Here is a 13,276-nt window from a genome sequence, read left to right on the forward strand (position 1 = left end):
ACTGATATTTTTACTCTACAGACATACGCAGTTATTGTTCAAACATCACAAGGGTGTGAGCGTGGGTGTGTACGGCACAGGGACCCAAATTGCACGTTTTTTTCTGCCATCATTTTTCAACTTCTGTGTTGAAAGCAGAAAACAGTACAGGGCTTCACAGGGTATGGACACTCGGGGTATTTTTGGTTGTCGTCTGGTGCACTGTCTAGTTGGCCCAATTATTTTAAAGACCCTTTTTCAAGCTTTGAAAACATTTGCCTCAGGACATAATTTCTAACAACGCATGACCTCCCACAACCAGGAAGCTCCAATAATTTTAACACCTCACCAATACCTTTCTAAGATTCGGTTTCCTGGACAACATTGAGTACACTTTCAGTATAAAGCCTGTCCTTAGGCAACGATGACTGTGGCTCGTCCAATGCATTAACGTAATCTACGTGGATAACCTACGGAAAAATGACGAGTTAATCAGGAGGACTGTTCAAAGAGAATGGTAGTTGCTCCAAGCGCAGGGGAAATCCGTGGCTCTTCATGATTTTCTGCATGTCGCTGAGCTGCACTGGCCCTGGACTACGCCCTCTCAGGTACCGGAACCTGTCCACGCCCAATAAACTTATCCATACACCTTAGTTCACATCCAGCGTATAGTCCCAATCCTGGGGTATGCAATTCTGGGGCATTTCAGGCATGAACATTAGCAAGACGTCCAAGCAGGCGTATTCCAGCACGCCATCACACATCGGGTGTGTGTCTCCTGCGTCTTCTTCATATGGGTTAAACGTGTAAAATTGATGAATCTTTAACAAGATTAATTTTAAAGGACTGTACAGATCACACCCGCTGCACAGCATCTTCACCAGGGCCTTCACGTCCAGCATGTACGCCACCAAATCCAATACGTAGGATTCACTTATGTAGGAGTTTCCTTCATCTTTCAGTATAAATGAATATTAGCTCTTGGGCACCATCTCCTGCATCTTCTTCATGACCGTCTGCATTTCAGCCTCGGTGTTCATCATGATTTCTCGCGCTCTGTGATGACCGTAGACGGCCGCTGTGATGCTCAGAGCCTCGAGACCATAGCGGTCCAGCAAATCCAGGCAGTAATTACCATGTCTATGTGTCATTGCTGCAAGCAGGGCCATGTCGGGTGTGTACTATAAATTGATTCGTAAATCCTCCAGTTGTGGTGTTAACTCTTTTTATTGCAAAGCTTCACTAAATTGTAATTTTTATTCCATTTAAATTCTCTTATTAACAAAAGTACTTAAATAATTTGTGTTAATCTATTACTTTAAAGACGGTCATATATAAGGTGAAGTAAAAATCTTTTTTATTGTTCCTTTGGTTCCCTTGTTCTTTGTTATTTACAAGTTCAGTTTTAGAAACTGCCGACAAAAGAACAGCATATTTTATCATTTTAAATAATCTGGCTTTTTTAAATGTACTCTGCTGTACTCCATCATTAGTAAGTGGAAGAAGTTAAAAACCACCAGGTCTCAGAGAGAGCTGGCCGGACAGCTAAACTGAGTGGTCAGGGCAGAAGGGTCTTATACAGGCAGGTGACCTCTGTCAGAGCTCCAGAGGTTGTCTGTGGACGGAGGAGAACAACCATCTCAGCAGCAATCCACCAATCAGGCCTGTATGGAAGAACGGCCAGACGGAAGACAATCCAAAAGGCACCTGAAGGACTCTCAGATCAGGAGAAGCAAAACTCTCTGGTATTTGGTGTCAATGCCGCGCGTCATGTTGGGAGGAAACCAGTTACCGCTCATCACCAGGAACTAGGAGACTAGTCAGGATAGAGGGAAAGATGAATGTACTGAGACATCCTGGATGAAAACCTGCTCCTGAGCGCCCTTCCACACACAACCAAGATATTAAAGGAGAGGACAACTCTGAATGAGCGGTTCCTTTGTTGGCAGGTTCTAAAATGCAGACTTTGGCATCTAAATATTGTAATTAACAAAGAATTAAATAGAGAACAAGAGAACAAAAAGAACCTAGAATAATAAAGATTTTTCTCCCTTGGCTGAGGCGAAGTTTAAGCGTCCGTCCTGGACAGATGTCACATCAGGTCTCAGTCAGAGCTCATCTATTTAAGCTCAATATATAAATGTTAAAGCAAAGAACCAAGAATGGAACAATTACGAATAGAATTTGTGAAAGCTTTGAAAAACAAAGACTCTATTGAGGAAGTGGAGGATATACGCTTAAAGTTATACACACCCTCCTTTGCGCTGACTGAAGCAATGAAATATAGACACATTCAATACTGCCTGCATTTGCTGGAACACCATCAAGATGTTGCCCTGAACCTAAAAAACCTCGACACAGCTTTTGCGAGTGGGCAAGAAAACATGTAGACACCAAGCATAGAGTTGTAGGTAGTCATGGAAAGGATAGAAGACTTGGAGCCCCAGAACTTATATTTACTTATGTAGTCCAATGAAGACGCCCAGCAATCTTTATATGTAGTCTTTAACTTGTATGAGATAATAGACAGGCTGGCCGTGAAGGACCTGGCCTTGTGGCTATTGGAAGGTAAAGAGCCGTACTGGGCTCTGAAATTAATCCTGGGGTAGATCTGGGTGAGTTAGGTGTCTCCCTGTGACCCCGAGTCGAATTGTAATGGCATACTGGAGTACGTCTGCTTGGACCTTTTGCTGACGTTTATTCACCGTTCTCGCATGCCGTGGATGAAGAAGCTGAAAGATAATTCGGAGACCTGGTTGAAGCTACTTGGAGGGGACAGGTTCCTGTACCTCACTGAGAAGAGACCTGAGCCGTGGTAACTCCTCAACACGCAAAGACTCCTCTCTTTATACAGGGAGTGATTGAAGTGTGAAAACTCTCACGTTCAATATTCCAAAAGAACTCATACGTTTCGAGAAAATTATTCATTCTGATTCCGATTGAGAATCATAGAGGTCTGGAGATGCAGGGAAGGTCATGTCAACGTCTAAATGTCCCATAAAAATCCAAATGACAGTAAACAAACTTTATTTTGAACATGTTTACTTGAACATTCTTGCCTCGTTTTATAAATGAATTTTAATAATGCATTTCTGAATTTTATGATCCATCATCAGCCATATTTTGATAATTTGGAGGAGCTGACTGATACTGTGACATCAGCTTTTGTGACAGAGTTGAAGTCCTTGAAGGTGTCATCCGTCAGGTATATAATGTCCTGGTCTGGGGCCTGACTGCATACTGTGCTGCAGAAAATCCAACAGGCTCAACAGAAGGTGACATTTTTGGGATCATCTCTTTAAGAAAAGCTGCTGGCTGTGGGCAGCCACGTCCCATTTACAGCTAACAAGCATTTGTTCAACCAAGTGGCACAATTTTACAAAACTTTTTATACAAACGCACAGAATCAGTCTGCTTTGGCCATACCATTCGCAAATTTCATATCGCCTTTACACAATATGCAGCCAGTCATGGAAAATAACGGCTGGTTCGGACGTCCGTAATGTCATGTGAGCGCGGACAGAAGCACAAGGCCGCTGAATGGCGCACTGGCCACTTTTTTATAAAGTCATTATTGTCAAAATTGTCCACATCTGCATCACAATGCATCATTTATAAGATTCATTTGTACACCTCTAGTGTTTAAGTGTGTGTGTACGAGTGTGTGTGTGTGTATACGAGTGTTCACACTTGTTCACAGCGCAGCCTCCCTGCTGATCTCCTCACTTTTATTTCTTTGACTGGCAGGACACGGAAAGACATGGAGAGCTTCATTCAATCTACATCACAGTCAGAAACAACAAAATATAAAAACTACTACAAGTAACCATAAATATATGCAAAAACGATTAAAATGATCAAATGAGTTGGCAGGTTCTAAAATTCAGACCTTTGGATCCAAAAATTGTAAATAACGAAGACATAAAAACGAACCTAAAAAACTAAAGAAAAAATAATAAAGAATAAAAATAGAATAAAAAAATGCATTAAAGAATGTGGAGTTTAAACGTCAGCAATCAGGTCTTCAAGCTCATCTATTTAGGGAAAATGAAACAGAAAGTCTTGACCACCAAAGAAAAATGCAAATATTACGACAATAATTTGAAGAAAGTTTGAAAAGCAAGAAGTGTTTTTAGGACCTGGAGGACTTACGCGTACAACTAGAGTACACGCCCTCACTTGCACTGTTTACAAAGCGATGGACAATAGACACGTGGAATACTGCCTGTATTTGCTGGACCAGCATCTAGAAGAGGCTCTGAGCCGAATAAACATCTACTACGTTTATACGAGGGGTCAAGAAGAACTGCTTGCAAACACATTTGAGATGTAGGCAGTCATGGAAAGGATAGAAGGTTTGGAGCCCCACACCTTATATTCCCTTTTGCGGTTGGGAGAAGAAGAGATCTACCCCCACGAACTGCAGAAAGTGTTCACGACGGTGGACCAGCTGGACATGAGGGACTTGGCCATTCTGCTGTTGAGAGATTGTGACCCGTTTTGGGCTTTGAAGTTAATCCTGGGCTAGATATGGCACTGCTAGGTGTCTCCTGTGACCCCGAGTCGAATTGTGATGGCGTCCGGGAATTTGAATGCTTGCACCTCACGCTCAATTTTACCCACAATTCTTGCTTGCCGTGGATGAAGAAGCTGGAAGAGCATCGGGCCTCCTGGATATAGGTCCTGGGGGAGGAGAGGTTCCTGTAACTCGTTGGGAAGAGCAAGAGTCGTGGTGAACAGGAATAGCACAAGAATCCGGTTGAGGATCATTGAGGAGGCGTCAATGGGATCATCGGCGTGTTTTACGCACAATAGAACACGGGAAACGTGTCAGATGCTGAGGTGAGAAAAAATAAAACAAGACCGTGCCGAACATGACGGCAGCGAACCGAGGAGGCGTGGAAACAGCCAACACGTCGATGCAGCGACGGGGTGATAATTGGGTCCTGATCACTTCCAATTATCACCCTACCCGGCGCTGGCCGGGCGTCCACCGTGACACTCTGTAAGCGCCGCGAGACAGCTGGCAGGTCAACTAAACGTGACAAATAAAGATCCTGACACAACAATGAGAACTTTAGACATTTTCAACGTTATTGGTACCGTGGTGCTGTTGCTGCTGTTTCTGGTGCCGCTGGTAAAATGCCGGCTTCTTTCTAGTCTTGGTGTTATTTTACAGCGTTGATTTATTCGGTTAGGTGGCGTCTTTATAGTTTGAATTGCTGAGGCTGATACGGTCAACGTTAGTTACGTTACCTGGCAAGATGAGCTACACTCTACGTTTAAACTGGCTGTATTTCGGGGAGTATGTTGAGCCGTATTAGTCAGCAACTTAGGGGGGTGCCAGGAAATGAAGCTTAATAAAGGACGAGAAACCACTACTGTGTACACAAGCTCCCGAGCCGTCTGTGCGAGAAGAAGGAGAACTTACTAGCAGGAAGTGGCGGATTACTTTCTTTTCGAGGTACGCTGAAATTGCTCGCCTCACTAATATGTCCACAGACACCATTGCCAGCCTGCAGAGTGTCTTTGCCAGACGAATTTACCAGAGATTAACACTCGGAGAAAAGGGTGGAAAAAGAAAAAGTGCTTCGGCGTACCCTAGTGGTGAAATGTGGTCAGAGCGAATCTGAAATTGAATTATTTCTGATTCCTCACGCTTGTTCCCCTCCTGTGGGTCCAGTCTACTTGTTGCCTTCTCAGGAGGGTTCTCGTCTGTGAGTTATGGTCCCTGTCTGTGTGCCGGCGTGTAATTCCTGCCGCGTGGCCGAGTCTAGGCCCCCCCCTGTCTGCGTGTCCTCCCACCATGTCGGCCGTGTCCAAACCCGCCTTCCCAAAGTACCGACTCTGAACGCTTGCATGTATGATAATGTCCCTGCTTGTATTGTGCAGCCCGTCATGGTGCCCACTGCTCACTCAGGGTGATGGTTAAATGCAGAGGACAAATTTCACTGTGTGCACCGTGTGCTGTGCTGCTGTGTATCACAAGTGACAATCACTTAATTCTTGTGTTGTGTCCGTGACCAAGACGCCACTCACGCTCCTCAAGTTCACTAATTCATGTGGATGCTCCGTACTATGCATTAGGACAGCAGTGTCTCCAGCTTTCAGACATCAAAAGTGGAATGCAGAGGAACGTTAGCAGAGTTGTTACAGGGACAGTCCCCCTTCAGACACACGGGGTTAAGTGTCCCGCTCAGGTAATACGCGGTGGTAGTAAGTGGGGTTCGAACCTGACTTCTGTGTTGCATGCTAGTAAACGTCTAGAACCTGTATTTCTAGAACAGTGCAGCGTGAGTCTAGCTTTTCAGCCCTTTAGTTTGATGAGCGCTTGATCATCTTGGGATGCTGAGAATTGAGAACTGAATGTGTTTGTAAGACGGTACAGTTCCCATCGCCAAAATCTAGGAATACAGTCGTCAGCACATGGAGAGATTTTGAAGTGACAGAATTTGTGGGAAAAGGTTGAACACGTGCTGCTGTGTGTACAGTAATGTTGGTGAGGAGATTGTACTATGTGAGCTTTTTTAGATTTATTTACGCATGGCGTGACTGGTGAGATTGTGTGCGAGGACGTCGGACATGTCCTGGGTCCCATTGGAGAAAAATGCTGCATCCACCACTGGGTGAATGATACGAAACTGTTCAGCAGAAACCTTCAGGACTGTTGAACGCTGTGCACGCTGGCTGATCCGGAGTCATCAATAAAATCGATCCGTTACCTGCTTAAACTCATCGCTTGATTTTTTTTTAATTAATTAATTAATTTATGAGTGACTTACAAAGAGGCACTCCTACGTTGTGTGAACGTTATATGAACGTTATCCTGTCGTACTAAATCATGCTTTTTATCGTGCAGTCCGACTTGTGCGTCACTAAACATATTGCGACACGTCTTGTGACAATCTCCCGAACCCCGGCTCGCTTGTCAGAGGACGCCGCTGTCACCAGAGCGAGGGGAGCCAATGGAAACGAAACAGGAAGCTCTACTTTGGCCTAGATTGTAGCTCAGGCATTTCCTGCCAGAGGACCGGCCTAATCTCTCTCAGCAGCTTCCTGTGGCGGGCGGCCGGCATGACGCTGCATAAACACACACCAGTCGTCCAGAACATCACATCCACTGGCGGCCGGTCCGGTTACACGGATTCATTAGGTGACCAGGACCAAATCTGGGTCCCAAAGAAGGAGGGCCAGCGCACCGGCGAGAGGGTCACTGATCAGTTACTTCGAGGACAGATGCAGGATCACGCAGCGGTCAGGTGGTTCCTGGTGTGATGGGTGCCAGCTATTGCCAAACGTTCATCTGACTCATTATCATCTCCCTCTGGTAGCACATGACCAGCCGAAGAGCTGCGGTTTGGTCGTACATGAGAATATTCATGTCACGGGTGGAATGATAAAACGTTCAAACGCACGGTGGACTATTCATTTAAGTGAAAGCGATTGTGAGACACTGCAGCTTTTAACCATCAGCCATGACAGGGATCGGGATTCGAACCGGCACTTCCTTAACCTCTAGGCCACCACCGTGAGGTCAGAAGTGTGATTAAAAAGGGCCCCGCAGGGAACGGTTCTTTACCATCTACACTGCAGACTTCTCCTACAACTCCACCAACTGCTTCCTGCAGAAGTTCTCTGATGACTCTGCAATAGTTGGCCTCGTCACTGATGGGGACGACAGGGAGTACACGGAACTGACACGGGACTTTGTGGACTGGTGCCAGCAGAACCACCTGCAGATCAACACCGGAAAAACCAAAGAGCTGGTGGTAGACTTCCGCAGGCACGAGCATCCTCCACTGCAACCACTGAACATCCAGGGTCTGGACATTGAGGCTGTGGAGAGCTTGGGGTTCATTGGTACCTTGGGGTTCATCTGAACAATAAACTGGACTGGACTCACAATACAAATGCTCTATATAAAAAAGGGCAGAGCAGCTGGACCTGCTGCGGAGGCTCAGGTCTTCTGGAGTACAGGGGCCACTCCTGAAGACTTTTTATAACTCTGTAGTGGTCTCAGCCATCTTTCACGGTGTGGTCTGCTGGGGCAACATCATCTCCTCAAAGAGACTGAACCTCTGGACCCAGTGGAGGTGGTGAGTGACAGGAGAATGGTGGCTAAGCTGTCATCCTTGTTGGACAACATCTCCCACCCCATGCAGGAAGCTCGGACAGCAGAGGTTCAGAAGGTCTTTTCTTCCAACCGCTGTCAGACTCTAAAACAAAGACCTCACAGTTGACCACACGCACACAGACAAACACACACACACACTTCAAATACACCACGGTAAATATATACACTGTACTGGGGTACCCTTTGCACTGTACCCATTTTACCCATTACTTTCCCCATAGCACATATATACATATACAGATTAAATTGACCTCTGTTTCTATCCACTTTCTGCTGTAACAAATGCAATTTCCCACTTGTGGGACTAATAAATGTTCATCTTATCTTATCTTCACCTGCCTTTAGACTGTGGGAGACCCACGGGGAGAGCATTTATTCACTGGACTTTTTAAAAATGTATTTTGGCTTCGTAAAACGCCGTTCTTTTCTTATTGTTGAAGCTACTATGAAATCGTGCGGGTTTTGTACGCAGCGGATGAACGGGCTCCACCCCGATCCGGATCCGCCCTCCGGGATTTGCGAGTCGCCCGGCTCCGTGTTCCGCCGTCTTCCTCCAGCCAGAACACACCGGGCAGGGTAGCCTCGGTCTCCCCGAACTTCTCACTTTCACTCGGACGTCGGCGCAGACCGCTTCTCCCTTCAGGATGTCCGGAGAGGAGCAGCCGACCGTAGACACGGAGCAGGAGCAGGAGCCGCCGGCGGGAGATGGAGGGGAGAAGGTGGTGGAGCAGGAGGTCTTCACCTACCGCTCCCTGGTCCTCACGGGCTACGGGGGCTACGACAAGGTCCGGCTGCAGCTGAAGCAGGGCCGGCCGGCGCCCGGCGGCGGAGAGGTGGCGGTGCGGGTCCGGGCCTGCGGGCTCAACTTCTCCGACCTGATGGCCAGGCAGGGTCTGTACGAGCGCCTGCCGACCCCGCCCGTCACGCCCGGCATGGAGTGCGCCGGCCTGGTGGAGGCCGTGGGCGAGGGGGTGGAGGACAGGAGAGTAAGTCTGAATTCACAAATGCATCGGGAGAATGAAGGTGGACCAGATGTATGAAATATCTCTCCTCGTAATTGCTGATAATTAGTTGTGCAACGCATGGATCCTGTAGGGCGTGACGAGGATGATGATGGTGATCTGTTACACTGGCCTGTGACATCAGCAGCTGTTGCCGGGGCGACTGCCTGCTGAGGGATGGGGTGGGGTTTTTTTGCGCTGTGTTCATCCGTCACCTCGCCTCTGTGCGTCTTGGTTTATTGTCCTCAGGGACGTCCACCTCTCCCCTGAAGCGTGGGGGCGGGGGACCGTTATTTATTTCCTTTGGTTCTGTATTCCCGGGGAATCCCACTCCCTCCACTTGACATGATTTGCTGCCGGATGAAACAAACGGCAAGAAGACATAAATCACAAATAAAAAAAAGACAATCATGCAACTTTAAAGCAACACGCAACCTGTAATTAGACTCTGTTGTCTCTGCACCTCCAAAATATGCATTTCTGGTGCGACCGAGTCGCATAAGAACATAATTATCTGCTGTCCCACGCTGACGGCGCGGTATTTCCTTCCCTTAACTCCTTCTACCCCAGAACGTGCACACACACACACACACACACACACGTTTTAAAATTCTCCAGTCGTCCATCCCGCAACTGATAACGTGGGGCGTGTCGCAGGATCACGCTGGCCGGAGCCTTTACTAAATTAGATTTTTTGAGGTTCCTGCTGTTTAATGGAATATAATAACTAGCTTAAAAATAAAAACAGTTGCAGCGCAGCACACGGTGCACACAGTGAAATGTGTCCTCTGTATTTAACCGTCACCCTTGGTGCGCAGTGGGCACCATGACAGGCGCCCGGGGAGCAGTGTGTGGGGACGGGACCTTCACTTGTACTCGTGATCAATAGCATGTCGTCAATCATGAAATTCACCAGCCACACCTCATTGCCACTGCAGGCGCTGATCAATCCCAAGGTGGGTGGTTGTAGCCTAGTGGGTAACACACTCGCCTATGAACCAGAAGACCCGGGTTCAAATCCCACTTACTACCATTGTGTCCCTGAGCAAGACACTTAACCCTAAATTGCTCCAGGGGGACTGTCCCTGTAACTACTGATTGTAAGTTGCTCTAGATAAGGGCGTCTGGTAAATGCTGTAAATGTAAATGTAAGGTGACCTCGCCCTGGTGATTACTAGAAGAGTAAGGGCCGCGTGATTTCCCGCGTTTGCCGAACTTTCTGTAATTGCCCGCTGACCGTTAGCCGGCGGCCAGGGACGCTTCGGAAAGCCCTCGTTTGGAGGACGCTCCCCCGCCTTCCACATTTTGTGCACTTGAGGACCGGGAGGAGAGAAACAATGCGGCTGCTCGGGAAAAATACGAGACCTGCAGGAAGATGCGGCACGAGCCAAGATCCACTTTTCCTGCCGCGTTTCCTCTGTGTACGAGTCGGCGTTCCGGGCAGAGAAACTGGCCCTCTGCAGCCATGTTGTTGTAGCCTAGTGGGTAGAGACACTCGCCTACGAACCAGAAGACCCAGGTTCAAATCCCACTTACTACCATCGTGTCCCTGAGCAGGACACTTAACCCTGAGTGTCTCTGGGGGGGGACTGTCCCTGTAATTACTGACTGTAAGTCGCTCTGGATAAGGGCGTCTGGTAAATGTTGTAAATGTAAATGTCCCGGACACAGGTGTGCGGGGACGGGACCTTCATCAAGGGGGGCACCTCGGCGGATCGGGATTCGAACCAACAACCTTCTGATTACGGGGCCGCTTCCTTAACCGCTAGGCCACCACTGCCCCGCTGGCGCTTCCTTATATGGGACTTAATGCATATAAACCTTTGCAACTTAATAGTTTTTTCAGATAAGTATGTAGTAAGTGTCTCAATATGGGGGCCACATATTTGTTCACCGGCCGCTACGAAACCCCGAGTCCTGGTATACGATGGCCGATTGAAAATGAAACGGACTCGTTCCTGTTTACTAATAAAAATGAATCCGTTTGCTGGTTTTTAAATAAAATGAGTTGTCTCCACTTCCGCCAGGTCGGGGACCGGGTTTTGGTGGTGGCCAAGTGTGGCTTATGGCAGGAGATGGTGCTGGCCCCGGCCGATCACACCTTCCCGATGCCCGAGGGCATGAGCTACGAGGAGGGGGCGGCGCTGCCCATCAACTACGTCACCGCCCACATGATGCTGTTCCACATGGCCAACGTCAGAGCCGCGCAGAGCGTGCTGGTGCACATGGCCGCAGGTAAGGGTTGCTCCACAGCGCCAAAACTCCTGGCAGTCCGTAAAGCGAGAACGCCGCAGCAGCCTGACCCTGCCAAGCTGCAACTCACTTCCTGCTGGGAGGAGACGCTTTGCTGCAGAAACAGTTATTCCACATCATGTATACATACATACAGCACAGGCCAAAAGTCTAAACACCTTCTCATTCAACGTGTTTTTTTTATCTTCATGACCATTTACGTTGGTAGATTCTCACTGAAGGCATCAAAACTATGAATGAACACATGTGAAGTTCTGGACTTAACAAAAAAAGGTTAAATAAGTGAAAACATGTTTTATATTCTAGTTTCTTTGCTCTGATTCCTGCTTTGCACACTCTTGGCATTCTCTCGATGAGCTTCAAGAGGTCGTCTCCTGAAATGCTTCTCCAACAGTCTTGAAGGAGTTCCCAGAGGTGTTTAGCACTTGTTGGTCCAGCTCACCCCAAACCATCTGGATTGGGTTCAGGTCCGGTGACTGTGGAGGTCAGGTCTCCACTTTTTGTTAAGTACAGAACTCCACATGTGTTCATTCATAGTTTTGATGCCTTCAGTGAGAATCTACCAACGTAAATGGTCATGAAAATAAAGAAAACACGTTGAATGAAAAGGTGTCCACATTTTGGCCTGTATTGTATATCAATTGTCGGTTGGCGCAATATTTTATTTGTACATTTTTATGCCGTAACGTGACACGGTTCAGAGTTTTTCTTTCATCAGCTTGAGACAGACAGTTGTAACAAAACTATGATTTTGCAGTAGATGTGGAGCGTCAAGGGTTTTGGAAGGTGCAAGAATACTTTATAAAGCGCAGGATTGACCATCAGACATTCTCCCCCGTCTTGGTCCATTCCAATTATTGCTTTGGCAGACGTCCTCCCAGGCCTTGCTTTTCCGCCGATTGAAGCAATTCATTGTACAATGTCTCGTGTTTTGCTGCATCCATTTCTCCATCTGTTTTAAAAGCTGCTGATGAACTGTGAAATGATGCCAGATGGAGGAACAGCTCTGTCCTGGTTCTATGTGAAGCGGGCGTATTCAGGCTGCACGATTAATCGATGAAACGAAGATGATCGTCAGCGATATTTACATTTAAATAATAACAAGCCAACGAAAAATCAATGTGTAACATTTCATAAGTGAGATTTTATCTTATAAAATTTTGTGTTTGACAAATAACGTTATTCATGTTACAGGGCAGAGCATCACCCCATTGTAAAGGTCCAGCTTCTGTTCTGACCCGCTATATACAGGGTGGTCCATTATATGGATCCCCTTAATAAAATGGGAATGGTTGGTGATATTAACGTCCTGTTTTGTGGCACATTAGTATATGTGAGGGGGCAAACTTTTCAAGATGGGTGGTGACCATAGTGGCCATTTTGAAGTCGGCCATCTTGGATGCAACTTTTGTTTTTTCAATAGGAAGAGGGTCATGTGACACATCAGATTTATTGTTAATTTCACAAGAAAAACAATGGTTGTGGTTGGTTTTAATTAACGTAACTTTATCCTTTCAGGTGTTATTTACAAGTTTTCTGACCACTTATAAAATGTGTTCAATGTCACCAACCATTCATATAAATGGCCCACCCTGTATTATATAGTTATGTGTTTATGGACCTGCCCTGTCTATTGTTCTTTTTTTCCAAACAAAGGTAAATGGATGTTCATCTTAAATTCAAATAAATATTTACAACATTGATAAAAATAATCGTGATTATCATTTTGGCCATAATTGTGCAGCCCGAGGCCTATTACTGTTGGTACCGGAATAAACATAAAACTTACAAGAAGTACATCTGCTTGCTGAAATATTTTGTGACGGCCCGATGACGTTTGGAGGTGGGCATGTTCATCGAGGTCTGCTTCGTGAGATGATCTGTGAGGAAGCCACACTGACCACAGGCG

At 46.7% G+C, this 13,276-nt stretch overlaps 1 protein-coding gene across 1 annotated transcript; it reads left to right on the top strand.

Annotated features, from left to right (window-relative positions):
- Window positions 1-8,626: 8,626 nt before the first annotated feature.
- On the top strand, window positions 8,627-12,363 carry LOC114784613 (synaptic vesicle membrane protein VAT-1 homolog). The gene is made up of 3 exons (XM_028970116.1): window positions 8,627-9,099; window positions 11,142-11,349; window positions 12,332-12,363. The coding sequence occupies exons 1-3, from the start codon at window positions 8,758-8,760 to the stop codon at window positions 12,346-12,348; spliced, it is 567 nt and encodes a 188-aa protein (XP_028825949.1). The 5' UTR covers window positions 8,627-8,757; the 3' UTR covers window positions 12,349-12,363.
- The last annotated feature ends 913 nt before the right edge of the window (window positions 12,364-13,276 follow it).

This window comes from Denticeps clupeoides, chromosome 2, assembly GCF_900700375.1.
Source record: "Denticeps clupeoides chromosome 2, fDenClu1.1, whole genome shotgun sequence".
NCBI lineage: Eukaryota > Metazoa > Chordata > Actinopteri > Clupeiformes > Denticipitidae > Denticeps > Denticeps clupeoides.

Excerpts from the sequence above, each read along its gene's own strand:
- LOC114784613 (XM_028970116.1), top strand. The coding sequence starts at position 8,758 with ATGTCCGGAGAGGAGCAGCCGACCGTAGACACGGAGCAGGAGCAGGAG. Across the intron at positions 9,100-11,141 it reads AGGGGGTGGAGGACAGGAGA|GTCGGGGACCGGGTTTTGGT; the intron begins GTAAGTCTGAAT and ends CACTTCCGCCAG.